This window comes from Falco punctatus (assembly GCF_963210335.1).
Source record: "Falco punctatus genome assembly, chromosome: 6".
NCBI lineage: Eukaryota > Metazoa > Chordata > Aves > Falconiformes > Falconidae > Falco > Falco punctatus.
The window spans coordinates 26,070,421-26,093,974 of NC_137585.1; the positions used below are offsets into that span (position 1 = coordinate 26,070,421).

General features: G+C 43.0%; 1 protein-coding gene across 11 annotated transcripts in view; it reads left to right on the forward strand.

Moving 5' to 3' along the window:
- Positions 1-15,892: 15,892 nt before the first annotated feature.
- LOC308065808 (protein bicaudal D homolog 1) overlaps positions 15,893-23,554 on the forward strand; it is a 318,237-nt gene continuing 310,575 nt past the window's right edge. For 10 of the 11 annotated variants that reach the window (XM_080392294.1, XM_080392291.1, XM_080392289.1 and 7 more), the window contains exon 1: positions 15,893-22,744. In XM_080392294.1, the coding sequence (XP_080248420.1) occupies positions 21,569-22,744 (1,176 nt within the window). In that variant the 5' untranslated portion in view covers positions 15,893-21,568. The remainder of the gene's footprint in view (positions 22,745-23,554) is intronic. The other variant, XM_080392278.1, reaches the window with a different exon arrangement.

Below are 23,554 nucleotides of genomic sequence, written 5' to 3' on the forward strand. Positions count from 1 at the left end.
AAGACTTTGCCTCAAGCTCTGCCCAAACCCCACCTATTATGAATATGATGATTAGATGTCGAAATTAAATGAGTATGTATGTAAAGATGTGGTAACCTCTCAGGAAAACTGTATAAATTACCTGACTTTCGCCAAAAACTTTGGAGCTAGTTTGTCCGGTGCAAGCCAGCTAGCCCCCCAACATTGCACGAAATAAATACCTTTGCTGCTTAAAGACAAAATTTGTCTCTGAGCAGTTACTCTGTGCTGTTTTGGCATCAACTACAGTAAACCAAAGGAATAGGGATTATTGTACAAAGGGATTAAAATGAAGAGAATAAAATTATTGTAAAAAGAGGATTCAGGAAGGAGCAATCCTAAGAGAACTGGATGAGAAAAGGCAGAAACTGTACAAGAAAAAAAAATGTTTAAGCTGTGGTATATCCAGTGAAATTAGTGTGTTATTAAACTGAGCTCTGGATATAATTACTAAATCCACTAGGTGACAGTGTGGGGACTGCATTCAGCCCGGCAGCAACATCTGTCTTCTTTACAGGCCTGTTGGCACTGTCACTGCTCTCTGCTATAAAATCAAAGTTTGCAACGTGCCTCTGCCTGTACCCAGGGGATTTGCAATGTGTCCATGGAGAGAAGCTGGTCTTGGTTGGTACCAACAATAAAAGTAACACTGGCGTGAAATAATTGACTGTCACTTCTCCATCACTGGCGTTTTTTTCCTAAGCCTAGAGGTCCAGAGTCTTGGATTATATTGGGAAATGATGATGGAAAGTGAGATAAAGGATGAAGGGGTAGCCACCATCTCTCTGTCGTGCCTTGCAGCCTTGCTGCCAGTCACGCAGGGGGACAGTCTCTTTAGTAGGGCCTGTTGCAATAGGACAAGGGGTAATGGTTTTGAACTAAAAGAGGGTAGATTCACACTAGATATAAGGAAGAAATTTTTTATGATGAATTTTTTATTATCTTTTTTTATGAAGTGAAACACTGCAATATGTTGCCCAGAGAGGTAGTAGTTGCCCCATCCCTGGCAACATTCAAGGTCAGGGTGGATGGCGCTCTGAGCAACCTGATCTAGTTGAAGATGTCCCTGCTCATTGCAGGGGGAGCTTGCACTAGACAACCTTTAAAAGGTCCTTTTCAATCCAAACTATTCTATGGTTCTATACTTCTGTTTGCATACCATGAGCTCTCCCCATTGCTGCCTCGGTGCATTTCTACAGTGTGCGGTGCCTGGCCCATCTGTTCCCCAGGGACCATCGACTGATACAGCAAAAAAAACCCACAAACCCCACAACATAACAAAACTGGAAGAGACTAGAAGGCAGTGAGTTGACAAGGATTAGATGCACAGTTCGGTTTTGGCTTCTGTGGCTTTTCCAGTTTTGCACGAGGTAATGGGCAAAGCAAGGTAAGAACACCTGGGGAACACAGCAGGTTTCCTTTCATAGCACTGGTTTCTCCACACAGCCTCTTTCAACCTGGGATATGGTGTGACCCAGTGTACAGATATTATCATTGTAGCTGCAGTGTGAAGGACCACTAGAAATTATGACTATTTAATGACCAACCAGGATTTACACTACAAGAAAAAGAAAATTGAAGCAAAGTCAGTATATTGATAAAAGCCAGTACAAACTACGTTAATGTAAATAAAGTGCTATGCATATATAATGTAATTTTTATGACAACACTGTCTGTTTTGAAAATGTGCCATCAGTATAGAGGCAAGATATAAGTTGAGTGTGCAGCTGCTGTGATTAGCCTTGCTTTAAGGTGATAGATATGATCTTTATTGCTTAGTCCTCTCAAATGCCCTTCATTTTGTAGGACACCACACATTTTCACCCCATTATTGTCAGTGTTTCACACCAGTTCCATGGGTTGCTCTCCATCCCTTTCCTGAAACGTTAATGACTTTTAGTCATGCTCCTGCAGTCCAGCCCAGGCAGGTTACAGTGATGTCATCTCATGGTGGCCTCCCTGGGGCAGGAGTGCTGTGGAGGGTACCAACCATCTGATTGCTGGACGTGGGACTAAGGTGACTGCCCACTTCCTTCTGCTCCATCTCTCCTCTACTAAAAAATGCCTTAGTTCAAGGGACATGAAATATTAATCTGTTGTGCTATTTATTGTAGTGCAGCTTACCATGCACTGGAATCCCAAAGCACCCTGAATTTTTTCTTAGCCTGATACAGTCACCTTGTCACTGACACTTGGTGGTTGTCCTGGTGATTTTGTAATACCCAGGGTTTTAGGACTTTTGATTCATGCACTGTAGAAACTTGTCCTTATATGGGATAACATGAAATTCCAGGAGTGAGAACAGATGGATTTTCTTTTGCTCTGCTTTTTCTTTCCATCTAGGGGAAGATTTGTCAGTCCAATTTTCCTTACCACCCTTTCTGTAACTAGCAAGAGGAAAAGAAATACTGTGAGTGATCTCACTTAATAACCACCGATCCATGAGTCTTTCATGGCCTTTGGATCAGGCGGCTGTGCTGAGAAAGATTTAAAATCAGGATGTCTGTGAATCTTCCTTTTCTTCTAAATTAACCATAGATTACAATTTCATAAACAATTATTTCAGTCTCTTTACTTCTTAGACCCAGTATTATTTATCATTAAAGACTGTTTTGAACATAAAACTATCAGGATGCCCTTTGTTACAGTGGCTTACTGCAACTCTCCTTCTAATCAATTTTTTGCTTTGTGATTTGCTGGCTGAGTTTGGGCTCTTGCTTTAAATCACACAATTGATTCAGTGTTCAAAGTCAGTTTATCAGACCGTATCTTCACGAAATTGCCTGCCAGCCGAGCAGCCTAGGCAATGAAAAATTGGGATGGAGAACAAAGTAGCCTTGTTATTTTTTTAAATGGTCAAACGTTTGGGGTCTGCTTCTGCAACCCTTAAACTGTGGAAGGGAGGAGAGCTTCTGATGCCTGCCTGAAAAAGCCAAAAGCATGCAATCCTCTGGAGTGACACTGCTTCCCTCTGGAAGGGACTGCGGCAGCTTTCCTCATGGGTTCATCACGTGGCAGGCTTCCTGATCTTATTTTTCCAGTGAGATGTCTGCAAACGTCTACACTGTAAATTAATTTGGTCAGCAGAGTGTACAGGGACTGTGGAAGACCCCAGGAAAGCCATTGCTTGTGCTGTGAACGATGGGTGGTGAGTTGCCATGCCTGTCTTGGAAAACTATGTAGCAGTAAAAGACACTTTACAAGACATTTGAGTTGAAACGATGATGAGAGACATTATGAGGTTATGAGAGACACTTAAGGAAAAAGATCTGTCTTCCCTTAGCTAGCCTGGTCTCAGCCGTGGTGAAGCAGACACCAAGGGGCACTAGGAGGGGACATTTAGCTCTGTGTGGGCTCAGAGCTGGGCATGGTGTGTGTACAGGGGACATCTACAGTCCTAGAGTCAAGATTAAAAGCTCGCCTGCCTCTGGATGAGGCAGTCCAGGGTCTCATCAGCTGGATGATCAAATTCATCTGTTTTTATTGTTCTGTGCATCAGTCACAGCAGCTCAGCAGGGCCAAGGCCTGGTTTCATGTTGACCTCAGGGATTTGTAAGCAGGAACAGAATTTGACCCTTTGACAAAAGCAAATGCATGCTGTAAAACCTCTTGGTACTTCTGGAGTATTGTGGTAAATGCTTCCTGAATGTGCACGTGCTTAATTTTGGGTACTTGGACCTTGCAAGATAAGCCTTACGGTACTGTGGTGCGGTGTAAACTTACAAGTACTTGGCAGCACAGTGCTGCCAAAAGAATTTGCCAGCAGAACAGAGTTAAGTAAGTATCCAGAAAATCCTGGGTTTCGAAGAAATATCTCATTTTACATAGTCTTCTCAGAGAAAAATTTTTCGTGTTAAATATGCATCAGATCTTTATACATTTTTTAGTCACTTCTTATTGATTTTCTTTTCGGTCTTTTAGAAATATATTTAGGTTTGTTTAATAAAACTGGGTGTACTTCAGTCCCTTGGTCCTGAAATAAAAGCCACTGCATTGCTTTTTATGAAAATAACTTTATTTGTGAGCCACAGTAGAGAGAACAATGACGCAAACTGCAGTAAGAAAAGCGGCACTTAACACAGGGGAGGAGTCCCATAAGAGTGAGTTGCTCTAATGAAGAGGAGACAGATAGCTACCAGGATCTCAGGAAAAGTATTTTACTCATCAGTGGAGGCTCCAAGGCAAATGTGCAGGCAGAGATGTTGGCAATCCCCTCGTTCAACTCACATGGTAGGCTTCGAGACTGTAAGAGGTAATTTCTAGAGCTGGGTGAAAATGAGATCAAGAATACTGCAGCATTAGTTTTGACCTAAATTGGAATGCAAATAGGAAAATGCAAAAAGGAAATGTTTTCCCCTCAAGATTTTCTACTAGAAATGGTAAAAATTTGCATCAAAACAAAGCAGTCTGACATTCCTGAAAGGGAAAGACATCTTTCTGTAACTTCTTATGAAACTACAGTAACACAAATTAAATTCTAGGTTTAGATAAGCTAGTGTAACCCCACTTAAAGTCAATTTGTTGTGACTGATAACAGAACTTGTCTCTACAACAAATGAACATTATTGGACTGTATAATAACTATATGAATAATTTCAGAGCCAAGTCATATTATCTGAAAAACAGGTTTTTATTTTAAGAATGCTTTGCTTAGCATCATTTGTTACATACAGCTTTTCCAATATTGTGCATTGCATCTTGGATGCTACCTTTGAGCAACCTGATGCTCACTATAACAGAATTTCCCTGTCAGACACATTTTCCATAGCACTATGAGAGTCCTGTGGCTCACACAATGCAGCATCCATGTTGTTTAAATAAAGAACACACTGAATTATGTTAGGGAAACCAAGATATTAAGAAAGAATGGATACTGGTACTCTAATTTGTATCATACAACACACTGCAATCAACAGTTGCAGTTTATTGTAGAAGTGCTTCAGAATGAAACATTTTGGGTCACTTGGAAGAATACTGAACTTCACTTCAACTTAAGTATTTTCCACATTGAGTTCAACAAAGATAGTATTTCATCTCAATACTTCTGATAATAAACTGAATCTTTTCCTAGTGGAAAATTTTAAGTCTGCAAAAGTTGCTTTTACATCAGGAAATGAGCTAACTGTTCAATGCCCAAAAGACTTTGCAATCGACTGTTCCTGTTGGCTGTAAAGGGCCCATACTGCAGAAAATATGACCTGTTGTCTTTGATCTTATGTGATCTCATCAGAAGGAAGGAAACTTATGATCAAGACTACTCTGAACTGTAATTAAACTTTGTCATCCTGTTGACCCAGTTGTCAAAAGCTACTTCCCAGTGTGAACTGGAAAAATCAAAGTCGGGTTGATATGACACAAGTGATGCAGCTGGGTTCAGAAACTAGCATGTAGTAACTATGCTAATCTAACGAGCTAAAAAAAACCCCATCAGAAATAGATTACTTACCAGTTTGATAGTGCTTGATGGAAAAAGGTATACCAGCAAAACCAGAAAGAGTCACAATGAATTACTTTTAATTAGAACCTTAGACCTTTGGGTGTTAATATTTCTTGAAGGGTAAATAAACAAAGAGCTAGTTAATCAGAATAATTTTGGCTCCTATCTGAGGGACCTATGCAATTAATTTAAGCTTGTAACAAGCCTTGCATTACCTGGCAAAGCATGGAAGTCTTTGAGGAAAGTCATCTGGTAGCAGAAGAAAGGGAATTTTTAAAAAGGAGTTCTTTGATGATCCATTTCTGAGAGAGTAAGAAGGCGGAGATCTGTCCTGGAATCAGGCAGAGCAAAGCAGAAGGTGACTGCCTGGAAGGGCAAGGACTAGAGGGGTGGAATGTTGAAAAAAGCTGAGGAAAGAAACTGCATGCAGGTCTTGCTGGTTTGCCTTAGCTTTGTATAATTTCTTGATCAGTCTCTAGAGTAAAGCTTGTGTTTAGGTATTCCTGTGAAGGTCTGTGAGTATCTGTGAGGATGTACCCTTCATCCTTTATCTCACTTTCCATCATCACTTCCCAATGTAATCCAAGTGGTCTATCACATCATCCATGAACAGGGAAACCAGACACAGCCTGTGGTACTCTCAGGCTGTGCAGAAGCTGCAGGTAAGATATGAACGAGCCTGTTCTTGTTTTCTAGGTTAGGTAGCTGAACTACATCGAGTTGTTTGCTACAGAGCATTTATCTGGCATAGGAACTAAGAGCCCTGGATGTGAAGGACACAGTGCTGAGGAACAGGCAGACCTATTTGCACAAGATAAAGGAAAATCAAAGTTTGGGGTCAGCATTGTAGCTTCTGCAGATGAAACTTATCCAGGGCTTTACTACTTGGATTAAAGTTTATTCATTCTGGTAAGAAACTCTGGCAGTACATGATAAATGGAAGAAGAGACAGGAGATGGCAAAGAATTATTAAAATCTGCAAATCATTATATGGGTCCCTGTTTTGGATTTAAAAGTGTTAATATAAATTAATTATGAACTTGCAATCAAAGTGAAAAGATAAAATATTTATGGCAGGGGTGCAAAGCGGTATAATCTAAAAATAAAGTAGTTTGGTCTGAATAAGAGTTAAAATGGGGACAAAAACTTCCAGTGATCTACCTCCAGCTTCCATGTTTTGATGATCATTTGACTGAGTTTGTTCTCCAGTGCTGCAGAATATTATGAGATCAAAAAGGCTGAGCTGTATGGAAATTTCTGTTGGAAAATAGAACCTGATTCTGCTGCATTTCTGACACCAGTGAGATGTGATAATGCAAATCACAGAAGCATAGAAAGATGCCACTGAAGAGAACTATTTGAGGATAACTTCTTCCTTTCCCAACATGTCTTTCAAATATACATACCCCGTTTCTCTCTGGGCACTGACACCAGGGATTTAAGTCTATGGGGAAATTTTATTAGGATTCCTCCTAAAAAATGTATTAATGACCCCTGTCCCAAGGAAATATGCTGATACATTTCAGTTGAAACATGCTGAAAGAAACACAAATAAAATATCTACCACCTACTCCTAAGTTTTAGCCTCTGAAAAGATTTAAAGTGATGCAGGTATTGTTATCGATTTGTTAATACGTTAAGATTGATTGACTTTATTTGATTGATTAATTGATTTTATAAAATCATTTAATAAAATTAAAATATAGAAGGATAAGAAAAAAAAATTATAAGTAACTTATAGCTACACAGTAAAAGTTGTTACGAGATCTTCTGTACGTCCTGTACCAAGGCTAGAAGAAGGGGCTGGAACTATTGTTAAAACATAGGTAATAACTTTAGGGTTGAAAGGTTTCTTTGTATTTAACCAGTCTTCTGTATGCAGAGGTGTATTGAAATGTCAGAATATGAGATTTATGGGAACTGGGGAGAGTCGACTGGAACAGCTTGTAGATGCCTGCCAAGAAATTGTGAACTTTAGTAAAAGGTAATTCCGGCAGGGGGAGATCACGACCACCAACTCATATACCACCCACCCAAATCGTACCCCAGACCCATTTCTAGACCTTTCCAAGCTCTACTGCGCAGAATCGGATATAGGAGGAGAATATGTTAATGATTTACGGGAAATATCATGGTTATGCATGAATACTTAATGAATATGTATGAATAAGTTCTATATATGGTGTCTGATTTTGAGACCTGGCATGCGTTGATCGTGAGAGGACTCGCTCACGCACCCGGCCGTTAATAAAGAAGTGTCTGCTTATCTACATCACATTGGTGTTGATAAGTTCTTCATTCCGAGATTTCGGTAACAGTATCAAATGGAACAAAACTTTCCTCTGTATCTAGGCCAATTAAGAGGATGTTGCACTGTATCAATATACTACTTGGATCTTCATACATGGTAACGTGATTTAAGTTTCAGTGACATGCGTAATAACACACATGATAGATAAACACGCTCTTTAAAGCACAACTTTCTAAAGTTGCAAGGCTCAATGGGGATTTAAAGAATCGCTAGTATGTACCTGAATAATCTGAAATAATTTTTAGATAGAAATAACTAATCCTAGGTGTCCTGTGAATGGCAATAGACATTAAAATCTTTCCTAGCCATATATTATTTGAAGAATATTTTCTCTAAATCAGTTATAGAGACATTGAGGTAAAACAGTTTATTATTTGAGCTGAGGCAATAGATCTCTCTTCTAGTAACACTAATTTCTTACAGGCCTATGTGTCAAGATGGTGCTAGTAATTATCATTCCTTATTGTAATGAAAATCATATCTCCTGTTGATCGATTTCCTAGTACATCTTTGGCATTGGCTGGGATGTGAGCTGGAGGATAAATTAAATACTGATTCATAAAGTAGTACTTTGGTTTAAGTCTTTCTTAAATTCCTTGGCATTACCTTTACAAACAACGTGAAGAAAATGACTGGGTGTACACGGAAGCTCCAGATTTAATTCACCTTATCATTTCTGCGCATTTCCTCAGTTCATATGATTTATCTATCAAATTCTGAGTTCGGTCAGTTTTGGAAAAAAAAATAATCTAGTTTTTCCTCTTACACCTAGTTAGGGAGAGAAATGAGAGATCTGATATTGTCATCACTTTGCCACATTGACACTGCACAAAATGTAATCCTCCACATGAAATCCTAGTCTTGCTGCAAAGAATGGAAAAGCTTATGATTTCACAGAGTGCTGATTTCTGCCTCACAGAAGAGATTGACTTCCTTGTGTTTTCTTTTATTTCTCATGTGTACAGATTTCTATTGTTCTTATGTCTTCACTCCTCCAACTTCAAGATTTTGAACTTTTTAAATTATTCAAGATATGTAAATTTTCATTGAGGGAAAGGTAGTACCCTATGTATATACCCTACCTGGTATATACATCTCTACTATAGCCAGTGGCAGTTAGTAAAGAAAAAGCCATAAAACCAGGGAAATCTTAGATTCATGTTTATTCCAAGATACTCCTCCAGTTTGCAGCAATTTGTGATTTAGAAACTTTCTGATCTACAAATTGTATCTACATAATCTTGTCCAGCTGCTCTTGACAGATCTTTCTTCTATGAACCCATCTAGTAGCTTTTGACATTTATTTATACTTCAGGCATCAAAACAAAACAAGATGTTATGTCCTGCAATGCAATTAGGCACTGCATGTGAAAGTACCTTATTTCATTTGTCTTTGACCTGCTGCCTGATGATTTCATTTAGTGCCCCGTAGTTCTTGTCTCATGAAAAACAATGACTAATCATTCCCTCGCCACCTGCTCCACGTGATTTGTTTTTCTAGACCTCTATCATGTCCTCAGTAATCTCTTTCCCAAGCTGAGGAAGCCAAACCTCTTCACTTTCTTCTACAGTGGAAATTGTTTCCTATTTCTGACCACTCTGAACCTCCTTGTCTGTATACTTTCTAGTTGTAAAACCTCATTTTTGAAGAGACCAGAGCTTTACACAAGATTGGGTACACCATAGCTTTATGGACTACCAAATGATAGTTTCTATTCCCTTCCTGGTCTTTTTGATGGTTGGAGAGTAGGAAGCTTCATCTTCCAAAGAACTATCTGTAGCGATGCAGAATACTTCTTTTGGTGAGAAAAGATGACATGAGAACTTGCTATTGGGAACATAAGATTAGGGTCACCCTTTACCATGCTTTGCATTCAGCAGTGCTGCATTTCTTCTGGCACTTTGTTAGCCACACAGTACTGGGAGATCTTTCTGTAACTCCTGGCTAGCAAGGTCAGTTCTGTCACTCTGAAGCACTAGCCCTTCTGCAAAAAAAATCCCTCCCCCAAAATGATAGAGGTTTTTATGCCACATCTCACAGAAGGTTTCTTTCGTGTGTTTGCTTCCAGTTGTAAAGCAGCCTAGAGTAAAAGAAACAAAAATTTAAAAAAAGAATTTTTTTTCAACTTACTTTGCTGCTCAAACTGTCAGGCAAACCATTTCCTTCAATTATAAACCGAAGGCAGAAGCTACAGATAGATTCCCTGACTCTGGAGCCTCCATGAGAAAAATTTTTAAGAACTGACTAGACAGACAGCTGTCAGGAATGGCTGAGTAACTGCTGTCATGGGGAGGAGATGCATGAGAGGTCTGTCTGAGATCTCCTCTGATGCTGCGACTAGAATAGCCTTAGACGTGTGTTTAATACATTCACAATGTCACAATGAGTCCTTGCTGGCTTTGGCACATTTCATTATGCTGAGTGAAAAATAATTGGTCTCATCGGTATATACTTCTTTTCTATGTATTTTTAAGGATGGGGATGCATCACATGTATATTTTAGCAGTGTTCTGTCAGTACACAGCAGCTGAACCCAGCAATGATGACAGTGTTATTTAGATTAGAGTTTACATATAGAAATGCTGTGAATTTTCACCATATTAATGGGTTTGCAAGAGACGGGCTTCTTGTTTTTTATTTTATGCAGTATAAATATGAAACTAAATGATGTGAAGAAGTGTGGCTTTTGTAGGACAACTTAGTATTTTCAATGGTATGGCAACAGGTGAAGCCTGGGGAAATCAGGGAGTATAAAGGGGAATGGAGAGAGGACAAAAAGAAAAGGAATATACAGAACAGAGTGCTACACAGTGTCAAAGGGGGATTTAAGGAAAGCAAAGCTGCTTAAGGAGCAAACAAGCAGATTTTTTTCTCTCCCAGGGAACCAAATGAAGTTGCTTGGGAACTATTGACATACAAACCCATGAGGAAGAACAGAGAGTAGAAATGTAAAGCACTGATGCCTATGGCAAATAATCCTTGCAGTAGGCAAGAGCTGTCCCTGCCCACTGCTACCCGTTGTTCAGAAATGTCTGCAAATGATGCAGTGGGAAGTGCAGAAACACATCTGGAATTTACCACAAAATCCCACCTTCATCACCTAAAAGACCAAACACCCATGCTGGGCATTGTATGTTTCTGCTGTCCCTGTGTGTCAGCCACGGAGCTGCTGTAGTGGTTGAGAGGATGAGACGTCCTATGGGCTGCAGAACAGGTAAATGTGGCCTTTACATGTGTTGGAAGGTCTGCAACATTCAGCATGAAGTATTGTTTAGAGAAGTACTAATTTATTTCAGACATCATTCCTAACTCAAGGAATTGACACCAGTCAGTAGCTCACACTCCAAAGATTTAAGTATTTAGTTGTGTAGAGGTTAACTGCAGTCAGAGGAAGCAGTTTAGCCATGCTAGAGTAAACCTGAATTGAGACAGACTGTCGGGTTTAGGCGAGAGGGTTTTCGGGGAACGGTGCCTCAGGCAGTGCCTGTTCCTGGATTCCCAGCATCCCGATCCTCCCTGCTCCCTGAGCCAGCCTGGCAGCTTGTGATGCTGTGCACTGAATGGGGTCAGGGAAGTGATCCACTGGGAAATTTTGTTCACCTGTAATATTTTTTGCTTTTCTCTTTAAGCAAATTGCTCATTAAAAAGAAAATCGGGAGTCTCAGAGCAGCTAATGTAACCTCTACCTACATTTGTTGCATCCAGTCATTACAACCACAGCTGATTAACAGCAATAGTTTAAAACAAACTTTGCTTAACAGTGAGGTTTCTTTTCCCCTTAGGCTGCCAACAGCTTTCCCGTATATAATCTCATTTTCCAACATCAAGTCTCATCTACCAGGCTGGCTATGATAGCCCTTTCATTTCATTATTTTTTAGTGCTTAGTCACCCAAGTACGTCTTCTCTTGATATTTTTATTCAAACAGTAGAATCTGGAGTGCACGAAGCCCCAGAGTGAAGAGAGAGCCACACACTGGAGCAGGCGGCTGGCTTGTCAGCTCAGGCAGCTCGTTTCCTGACACCTATTTCCCGTGAGCATGGGAGCAGCAATGTACCGCTGGCTGTGTTTCCTGAAGGGCCGGGAAGGGAGGACCCATTTCACTCTCCAGTCATATCCCCAGACACTGCTGACAAGGATCAGATGGCAGGTTGCCATCCCTGAGGGCTGTGCGGGGTGGACAAACCCCTGCCACCCTCCGTTCTGCCTCTGGTCTGCCGAGAACTCCCTTCTCAGCCAGTCTCACAAGTCTTACACATTTCCCATATGTCTTCTCATTTTCTTTTTATTTTCTTCTTACTGTCATATTGCCAAAGTCATCCTTCCACCCCCCTTTCTCTTTTTCTGTATTTTTCTAGTTCCTGTCTGTCACAGGTGGAAAAGAAAAACCAAACAATGAGATACTGCCAAGCTCAACGTATGCAGTTCACCAAGCACAGGACAGGCTGTGTGAGGAGAAGCTACACACATGGGCACACACATGCACACGCAGAGTTAACTGAGACCTTCACCATGCACAGTGAATTGGCACAGTCAAGCTCAGGGGAATGTGACACTTGCTCTCTCCAACCTGCCTCCGTGTTGGGCTCTGGGAAGCAGCTCAGCACCAACATATGATGGTTCCACCTTAAGCGATCTGCTTCCATGAGGTGTTGGACATCTTCAAAGCAATGACTCCCCCCAGTCTCTATTACTCTCTAAAGCTGGGGGACTTAACAGCCAGATGTCAACACAGGTCATCAGCCAAATCTGTCAACAATACCACTTTCCCAGCCGTTTCAGATATTGCTCTTCAGTCACTTGTTGATTCACAGCCTGTCCCAAGGCTCATCACACTCAGGCATTTGCATTATCCTATCAGCCATAGATCATTACACTCAGTAACACAACCCTTGATCAAGGTAATGATCATAATGGCTCTGTAATACCATTATTTATAAACAAGTATATAAATAAATGTGTGCCTGTGGGTGTTTAAGACTTGTTTTGTGTTTACTTAACATCAAATCGCAACTGTTTGCTGTAAAAGACAATGATAAAGTATATGCTGCTTGCCTTTTCCTTTGGATAACCTTGAAGTGTGTGCATAAACGTGCACCTGTTCCAGCTTTCCATGGGTTGGACTCAAAGAATGCCAGCTAACGGCCATAGAGGTCATCCAAGAGACATGTCTCCCCTGACCATTCCTACCAGGAATCGCTTGTTCAAAACAAGTCCCACATCCTGCTAATTCATTTTCAAAACATGTTTCTACCCTGACAGATCCCTTGCAGAGAGAATCTGTGACCAGTTTGCAAATCAACCTTCCCTTCTGCATTTAACATCAGTGAATTGCCAAATCCCTTAAAATGTAGCAACTGCCATTTTCCGACAATATTAAAGAGAAGGAATCTCTTAAAGAAAAGTAGGGAGGAGAAAGGGGTTAGTATTTGATTTTCTCCTTGTCTCTGGGCATTTGTATTGTCTTCTCCATGGCGGTGATTTTTCTGATTGAAAGCTGTTTCCTGTTTATTCAGTTGACTGTCAACAACAGCTTTGAGTGATCAGCAGCAGACATCAGGGCAGCTGGAAGTCAGGCAGAAGCAGGAGGACAATCAGGTGCCCAAATTTATTTTCCCATAGTTGTACTGAATGCTCCAAAGCACTTTCCCTCTTTCAGATAAGTTTGTCTCTATCTGTGTTTGCAGAGATTGTTCCATTTATATCATATAGACAAATGTGACAATAATAGCTGCCTGAGTTTTCAGACAGCCTGAAAATTGGGAAGATTCATGAACTTATTAATCTTAAAAGGAATAATAAATGGTAATCATCAGGCATCAATGTTAAATAATATAAAGATGTATTACCTCTTTGCTTATCAAAGCAGGCAAGAATGAGAGGTGTGATCAGAGATGATGTCAACAGCAGAACTGAGATGTTCTGCAGGACTGTACAATCTGGTACCACAGCTATAGTATGATCTTTACATGGACTTTGCTTGTAACTAGATTTTCAGAAGATATTATCACTTGTGTATTCTACATAGGACATCATGGAGCAGTTATTTCACATGTTGTCCTATATAGCTGAGTTGTTTCAGCTTTTCACAAGGCTATTTTGGGACTTACCGAGAGCTGAGCAGAAGACGTACAGCTCCCCTTCTTTTCAGGTCCCCTTCCATGAGCAGAACTATTCTCTCTTCTATCTTCTTCTGTACTACCCACATTCACATTTGCCGTTCACAGGCTGTCTCTGAAGCTTTTCCATGTAGTATCTCCAGGAGCTCATGGGGGAAGCAGTGGCAGATGGGTTCCTTGCATCAAAGGAATTGCCATCTGTCATTTCTTTTCCCAATTTTGTACAATGCTGGCAACCATTTGATTGTTTCTTCTGTTCTCCCTTGATCCTCTGCTGCCCAGTTGGGCAAACAAAGGTAGGCAAATAGCAGCATCCCTCTTGCCTTGTTGCCTGGTTATACCAGCAACTCCTTCTAAGCAACAGCAACATTCAGCACCCAAAGGTGGTTATACCCACACTTCACAGACTTCCCATGCCAAGGTCCATCTGCTACACTTTCAGAATCTCCTAATCATCCAAGAAGGAATGAAAAAAGCCTCAGGAGACAACCTCACAGTAACTCCCAATTAACTTTATCCCCCTTCCAAACATATCAGGAAAGGCTCTGGCACTGTGGGATTGGTTTACTCTACTCTTAGACAGTATATAGCTAGATACATTCATATAGCTGTTGTTAAAATACAACGTGATACCTTCCTGCATATCATCATTGACAAGACTTTCTTTTGAAAGAAAAATGCTTCATCCCAAAATCTTACTGTGTTTCCCACCAGGAGACCTCTAGGAATTCAGTCATATTTTCTGGTCTGTAAGGTCAGGGTTGGCAGCTACTAATCTGCAGGTGTAGTTACAGTCCATCTCTCCTGGTCCTCAAAGGTTCATTCAGCAATTGGGTTTTTTTGTTTTGCTTTGCTTTTTAAAATAAAGTTCTTGCTTGTGAGCAAAAGCTGGAACCAGATACCAGCGAATTTTGACCTGGCTCAGAAAGAATAAGGCAAATAAAAATAGCCCCAAATATTGTGGGAAAACAAACCGCAAAGAAAATATCCTTAGGATTCTTTATGGGTTTCAATTTTTTTTTAAGGATCAGATTTGACAATACAGATTTCACATGAAATAATTTTATGCAGTTCTTTTTTCAGGTATTCCAATCCTTGTCTGTGTGTTAAATAATGTGATTATTATAAGAAGCATTTATAGTATAAATGCAATTATTGAAAAAAACTTCTAGAGAGATCTTAAAGTAGTTGAGCTTGTGATACGCTGTTTTATGATAAACCAACCATTTCATCCAAGACACACAAAGCATGAGTGGGAAATGTCATACTGAAGTCAATCTGCAGTTGAAGATCTTAATCTCCTAATTGTGCTTTGACTTTTCTCTTACCTGAGGAAAATAATTGTAGCTTTGATCTACATGCTTTCTTTGTAAGCCTTTATTTTAGCATTTTAAATACACACCCCCTGTATTAGGTATTTTGGCAAAAGTCTAATGAAACCCAGTTTTATACGATAGTGTCATATATCTGGCACCTTTCCCAAATACCACACTCACTTAATAGAAACACAATGCAATTTTCTTTGTGTTGTATGTTCTGCATTCATTGTAATGTGTGTTTTGCAGCTGTATTTGAGAGAAGGCCATAACCAACTATTCCTGAGTGCTGAAATATTAGCTTTTAGCTCTTTTTTAAAAAAGCTAAATCGTACGTAATTTTTAGTGTCTGAATTGTATTTTACTAATATTATCAACACAGCATTATAATTAGATTCCACACAAAAATTTCAGTTTCTCTCTCAGCCATCATCTGTAAATGTTTTTAGTCATTGGTGCATGATACGGAATGCAAGGCAAATGCTAACTTTAGCAGAAATAAGTGCTCTTTGAAGCTATGTGTAATAGGTGCACTGCAGATACCAGGCTTGCAGTTTCAAGACAAGGCACATTGTTAAATACAAATTTGTTCCTCTCCTACACTAACCACTTCTGAGGAGAACAATCAGTATAAATGGGGCCATAAGCTGCAGTTTGTTTATTTATATTTATAATTTATAGTTGTTCCTATTTCAAACAGTGGATCTACCTATTAATCTGATTTTGCCAGCTGATTTGGCACATACTGTGATGGTAGGAGGAAGCCCAGGAACTGGGTAGCTCTGCACTCACTCCAAAGATGGGACTTGACATAATAAAAGGAAGGAGAAGAATGGAGGAATAATGTATAGCTTCACTGCACTTCCCAGAAAGACACTAAAGGTGATTGAGCAAATGATTTGCGAGAGTCTGGGAAAAAAAAATAATAATCAGGTTTAAGAAGTAGAATTGCCAAGAAAAAAGGGATTGGACCTGCCCCTTTCTGCTTGAAGGGGAGCAGCTGGCTGGGTGGGTAAGTGGCAGTGGGAGGTTTGGGTCACCTCTGCCAGAGCAAAAAGCTGCTGTTGAGTGGAGGGACCGGGTGCTCCAGGCAGTAAAGCCCCTGGTTAATCTCCACAGGTACATTCTCATCTTGGGTGGTCATTACTGACGGCTTGATGGCAGCGTGACAACTTTGTGCTGGGGTGCTGGGGAGCAGTAGATGGGCTGTCTGGCAGCCATGGGGAGGACCCCCATGCATGCAGGGCACCAGCCCGGTGCTGAGCTGGTGGGGACCATGGGAGGGAGGTGGCCATTCCCAAGCAGGGAGAGCTAGGGGCTGTGGCCAGCAGGCAGGCTCTGAGGAGTTTGAATTCATGCAGGTTTTGGCATATTTCTGCTTAAAAAACCCTCAGCTGTTGTGAAGGCAAAAACCCAACATGCTGTTATTATGCTGGATTTGTGTTAAATATGGCAAAGTCAACTGTGTGTGGTGAAGAAACTGCCTGATCTGATTCTGCTCTTTGGGAATGAAAAATGTTTGGACAAAGAGCAGCTGATCACACTTTGGTATGACTTTGTTGATGCCTCTGTAAAGAAATGATTGTGGGCCTTTTGGAAGAGGATGTTCAAAATGATCTTGAGCAGGGTCAAGGTGCAAAGTGCAGCCAGGAAGCAGTGGAGACTGTCCCATCGCTCTGCCGAAGCTCAGAGAGGGGAAGTGGAGCTGAACTTGTCACTGCTGGAAGGTTCCAGTCTCCTAAAAACAAGCTGCCTTGCTTCTCCACATCACCGGGCTCTCAGTAGGCACAGCACTGGGGGCCCGGCTTTCCAAGGCTCTGGCAAAAGTAAGAAGGTGTTTCAGGATATAGTTATGTGGTCCTCATATCTCATAACAATCTGCTGCCCTAGATGGCTGGCTACTTTGCAGTTTGCCTGAGCCCCAGTTGTAGTGGTTTTCTGGGCAAGGACGTTTTTACCGTTCATCTGAGATAAACCATGTTCTCCCTTCTCCTCCCAGTTTTAAATCTGTCTGATAAAGAACATTTTGCACCATGACACTAATTTATCTAGGCTAAATTGCTGAGAAGCTGTTTGGACAAAGTATTCTAGGTGGACAAATCTTCCTTGTGTCACAGAAAAGTGCCTAGTAGTTTAAATAGGTGTAGTAATACTTTCTGTGCTTTTTTCAACCTTTTTTTTTTTTTTTCTGTACTATGTCTCTGTATAGAGTGGCAGAGCTGTGTCTTGGGTCTTGAGCCCGGGGGCAATGCTGTCAGTTAAAACTCAGCTGATGTCTGTGAACCTGAATCAAAACTCATGTGCAACACTCACCAAAAGCAGCACCCTTTCAGTCTGAGGTGGTATTATTCACTTTAAAGAATAATAATTCACATTCTTTGCATAGTCTGTATTTTTTCTGTACTGTAGGTATCAGTTTGCTACTTAGTTTTAGTTGACTATGTTTTCTAAATGTCCTTAAAATTTATTTTTGGTAGTTTTCTTGTAAAACTAGTTTTTGGTTCTCTAACCCCTGCTCATTACACACAAAACATTCTGCCAACAGTTTTTGTACAGTCCTTTTTTTTTGTGATTTCCTTGTTGAAGTGTTCTGTTTTATCCCATTCTTCCTTTAGGCTTCGGTATGCTCTACATTAGTGGGTTTCGACCTTTTCAGGTTTTTGGGGCCCAAAATTATTCTGGTGGGGATACAGGATCCTATATACCAATTTTAAGTCCACCTGATAATAGGCTTTTTTAAAAAATACTGATTTATTTACCTTTGCAGACCCTTTAAAGGTTGCTCACAGAGGACTCGCATGAGGACACTGCTGTTTGAAAACCTTTCTTCTGAATATTGACACTCATGTTAATCACCATAACATCATTACTTTTCATTATACACATTATTGCTTATTAGCTCCTGTGTTTAGTTTCCCTTAATATTCTCTATAAACTAATTTTCTTAAAACCTATTACTATTTCTATTGCACTAGGATCTTGAAATATCTTTATAAATTTCATTTTCTCCTCAGTGACTCCCTTTTATCTCTTGGCTGGTCATTCATTACAAATGTGGTGCTTATATTCAGTACTTAAGAAGACCTGGCAATATAACAGCTACTTGTTTATTTCCAAACCAGACCCAGCACAGTTGCCATACTGCCTTCCCTCAGTGCTTTTCTCCTCTTTTCACTTTCAGGAAATCCATCCCATTCTTACTAACAGTGACAGATTGGTCCTCATAACTTTTTTTTTTTTCCTTTAGCCACTCTAGCAAGTCTGCCAAACACCACTAATTAGCAGTTGTTAGATATGGGCTCCAGTCCTCAGAGATGTTCCATACACATGTTTCAAAGCGCTTTCTGTGTATGCTGTAGGTGCAGAGATTCAGCCATCTGCAATATGGTAGAGGGTGGCTTTCACAGCAGCGCTTCTACCAAGATGTAGAACCAGTAGTTCATTTCATATAGCTCACTTAATGCTTCTTTGATCTGCAATTTGGATAATAATCTCTTGAGCAAGATCTGAACTGTAGCATTTTGCCTGTCCTTAAATATCTGAATGTCTCAAAAAATGTGTAAACAGAACAGCATTTTTTGGTACTGGGCCCTACTATCCTTAGTTTAAGATTCCTAGTAGTATCCCGTGCCAGGAATTCGAAGGGCAATTTCTGCCCGTGAAACGGATGCAATCAGAAGGAGGCTTGTTTTATGAGGGTATGTTGAATGTCACTAAATGACTACAGACTGGTCTGAAATATTCATGTGAAAGGGGTGCATGAGGGCAAAATAAAGGAGAAATAACAGTTCAGAGTGATATGCCAACCTTTAATAAGATCAGGGCATGTTTTTTGAGCTGGGGGAGGCAGAAAATATGAGTTTTGCAGCAGGACTTAAACCAATATGAGGTGATGCATGCCTGAGCGGTGAGATTATTTTTAAATGCCCATATCATTGTTCATAGCTGTCTGCACTGATAAGTAGGCTCCAAAAGGTACCACATCTGCGACTGAGACCAGCACTTTGCTGGAACCACTGTACGGTCACTTGAATCCATACATTGTTATGTAAGCAAGAAATCTCCATCAAATGAGGTCCCGTTACTTCAGTTATCAGATCCTCAGTAGAGAATGACCACCTTTGGGTCATACTGCAACACTTCCTTCTTTAATGATGTCTTTTCCTATAACTAAGATGCTATTTATGGGGCTATCCATCTTTTCTTGTCTCCAGAGTCAGGAATGAGGTGAATCAGAGCTCCTTATACTGGGGAAAAGAGCTTGAGTATATTTCAGATCCACCAGTGACCTGAGTAGTCCATTATAAATATAGATGGAGGAGTCTCAACAGTAGAATATAGATGCTAGTTTAAAGGCCTAAGAAAAGGCATGGATGTGAAAGGCGGGATTCATTTAATTAAATTTATATATACGTCTGAATGTATATTATCTATGCTGGCCATGCCAGGTCCTCTGTAGTCAGTGGAGAGAAACTGACAATTGGGGACTTTTAAAAGAAGATTTTTAAAGAAGCAGACTTCTACAACAAAGACAAATATCACCAAAGGAGCAAGATTTGATAATGGATATGTTTAGTAGGCAAGGCGCCAGAATAAATTGGTGCTAAGTATAGCAACTCATGGGCATGCTGGGTGTTTTCAATTTAGAGTTGCTGCAGGACCTCCAGTTTACAGATGCTTCCCTACAGTCACTGTGAACTTCTGCACAGTGCACAATAGCTGGACTTCATTCTTGTGAGGTATTGCAGAAAAACTGACACATTTTAACAGGCACACTCTGGGGTGCAGATGTTCAGCCATGTGGTGAGGCTGCCCTTGGGTTGTGAGATTGCCAACTGCATGATGTTAAATGGAGTGACATCAAGGCTAGATTAGCTATGGGCATCTGGTTGCTTCAACCTGATTCCACACTGTTCTTGACCCAACCGCTCGTTTTCAGTGCTGGTTTTAAGCTGTTTTTTTTGATCCGTTCCTGAATGCGTGTTCACCAAAGGCTTGCTTGCACAGTGGCCTAGATTGAAAGCTGAGGAAGACAGCTAAACTAGAACTTGTAAAAAACTTGAGACAATATTTTGCTCCTGCTTTGGGTTTGTTTTGGGGTGTTTTTTTTCCCTCTTCTAATTTATGGAACCTTCCATCTTCTTTTAAGAAAAGGAGGTTGAGGTTAGGCTTACAGTTGGGGTACTGGTGTTTTCCTCTCTGTTTTGACACTCAGTCATTGACGAGAGCCACTCACTCCCCTTCTCTATTAATATTCATACTTGTTTCTTTCCTATTACAATTCATGCTTGTTTCTACAGTAGAATCTATTAAAATGTGCATTTCTGGAAGCTGCTTTCAAGCTACAAAATTGACAGAACCTCTATTACTTTCCTTGCTTCTGCCATTTATGTTCTAGGCAATAAGAAGTGTTTACGCAGGCTAGATTACAATGTGTTAGTTATGAATGCATGCATATGTATTTATAAAGTAAGTCTATGTTACATGCTGTATGCGTATATTGTATAACTAGTGTCAGTGCTTCCATTTGCAGATCTCAAAGCACTTTGCTGAGGAATCTAGACATTTTTACCTCATTTTTAGACAAGGGAAGTGCAGGCAGAAAGGGATGTGGCTTGTTTTAAACCACATTGTTAATGTGGTCAGCAAGAAAGGGAATCTGTCTTTGATTTTCAATACAGTGCTGCACTGGTGGGCAGCAATATTCATCTTGTACACATAACTTTTTTTTTTTAAAAAAAGCCTTCCTTTTCATGGAAATTTTAACTCAATTGTTAAATTTTAAAGACTTTATGTTGCTGTTATTTTAGAAAGAAAAAAAAAGAGATGTTTGTAGAGTGTGAAAACCCAGTCCTGCTAGTATCTAGAGCCAAACTTGGTTGATATCAATGGGATCAGGTCTCTGTTTGCAGGCCAGAGTTTGAAGAAATGGTAAACTTGGGCTGACTCCTAGCACCAAACAAAAAAGGCTGTGCCATGGGACATTAGGCCATTGATCCAGGATGAACTCACTCTTCCAGTTCAAATATGTAAAATGCCCCTAATCCGGTGTGCAAACTTTTTACTGGCGGCTTTGTATGAGATCAGTTACTGTCTGTCTGCACCACTCTAATTTTATGCTGGACAAGTAGCATCTGTCTTTCTGCAGCCAGCATAAAGCCAGTATAAAACTGACATAATCTATGCATCAGGCCCCCCAGTTAATTTGGCAGAAAAACAATGGTGTGGCCGCCTCTGATCTGCATCAGTTCTGCCCTGCTGTCTAACCAGCAGCGCAGGTCTTGCGCTAGCGGTCATGCAAGTGCGGCCTTAGCTCGATGCCCCAATCCCGCCGCTGTTTCACATCCAGGTTTCCTTGCCCATTCCCATGTGCGTTCATCGGGGACAGGGCAGGGAGCAGGGAGCTCTTCCTTCCCAGCTTCCCGAAAAGGCAGGGTACCACTCGAGGCTGCGCAGCTGCTCCCGCGGTGTGCTGGGCTGCATCTCCCTTCCCGCTTCCAGCAGCGCCGCCGCTAACGCACCCATCGCCGCAACGCGCTGCGAAAAGCCGAGAGGCGCCGAAACGGCAGGGCGGCGGGAGCCCCGGGGCGGCGGAGCGCGGAGAGGGGGCCCGGCGGCGCCAGGAGCGGCTCCGCACACGCGGCCCTGCACACGCACACGCAGCTCCGCACACGCACACGCGGCCCCGCACACGCAGCCCCGCGGCGGCCAGCACAGGGTGGCGGCCCGGCCAGCGGCGCTGCGGACTCCGGCTGCCCCCGCCTCGGCTGCCTCTGCCCGTGTCCCCGCGCCTCGGAGCCGCGTCCCCGGTTCCCCGGCGGGGAACGCCGGACCTGGCGACGCTGTCCTCGTGAAGCGCGCAGGGGAGGGACCGGGCGGGGGGGGCGGCGGTGCCGGCTTCCCGGGAGGAGGCGGGCGCCAGCAGCAGCATCTCCCCGGCAGCCGCCGCACGAAGGCGCCTCCCGGCCGCTCCACCCGCCGCCCCGGCCCCCAGCGCGCCGCCGCCTCCCCGGGCAGCGGGGGCTCGGCCCGCCCGGCCCAGGCGCCCCCGCCGCCGGCAGCCGGGGCCGCCGCACGGCCGGGAGAGGCGAGCGCGGCCTCCCCGCCTCTCGGGCGGCCGCGGGGAGGGGGGGGGCGGCCCGCGGGTGCGGCGGGGCGGCGCGGCCCCGCGCTCGGCGGCGGCTGCCGCAGGCGGCCCCGGTCGCCATCCCCGTCGCCACCGCAGGCCGCCGGCGGCGGTGCCGGTGCCGGTGCCGCCCCTCGGCCGCGCCCGCCCCCTGGCTGCCTCGGCGGCGCGGCGGCGCGGCGGCGCGGCAGTGCCGGCGGGGCTATGGCTGCGGAGGAGGTGCTGCAGGGCGCGGACCATTACAAGAGCGAGATCGAGCGGCTGACCCGGGAGCTCTCCGAGACGACCCACGAGAAGATCCAGGCGGCGGAGTATGGGCTGGTGGTGCTGGAGGAGAAGCTCACCCTCAAGCAGCAGTACGACGAGCTGGAGGCGGAGTATGACGGCCTCAAGCAGGAGCTGGAGCAGCTGAAGGAGGTGAGCGATCCCAGGCTTTTGTCTCTCCCCGCTGCCCCGGGGCCCGCAGCCCCGCCGGGTGCGGGGGGGTGCGAGGACACTCCACGCGTGTCCCTGCCCGGTGCCCCGGGCCACCCCCTGCAGGTGAGCGAGCAAAGATGCCCGGGCCCGGGGGCGGCTGCGGGGATTCGTGGGGTGGGGAGGAGGGGTTTCCCGGGGCCGGAGGATCAGCCGGGACCGCGGAGCTTAAGGACGGATTACACGAGATTGCAACCCCCCTGCCCTGGGAAATTTCCCTGGAGCCGGGGCCGCGCTCCAGCCCCCGCCGCCGGCGGCCACAACTTCTGGCAAGGGGCATTTGCAGCAGCGGAGGGTGCCGCCGGCCGCACCTGCATCGGCCACGGCTTTTTTAGGAAGAGGAGATGAAACAGCCCGTGGGATGATTGCTGAGCAAACCCAGTGTGTGAGGACTCGGGATCTGTGTAAACACTTGTCTGCAGTGCGCGAGGAGGGAGACGGTTCCTTTCGAAGTTATTTATAGACCCGCTTTATTCTGCCAGTGGGGGGAATCGCTGTCACTAACGGGGGGTGAAGCAGCTACTCAGTAGTCTCGAGGTCACCCCCCATCAGTGGAAATTAAACTTCTGCGTCATGCTGAAAGGATGAAATATTTGAGTGGAGAGGTGGTTTTGCTTTATCTTTCAAATGTGGTTTTGTAACATCCAAAAAGTATAAAGTGGGCGAGGGCAGCAGCTCACCTTTCAGCTTTGCTTAAACGTGACTCTGAAAAATTGTCGCTTTTCTCATGGTCATCTTCAGGGGAAGGAACTT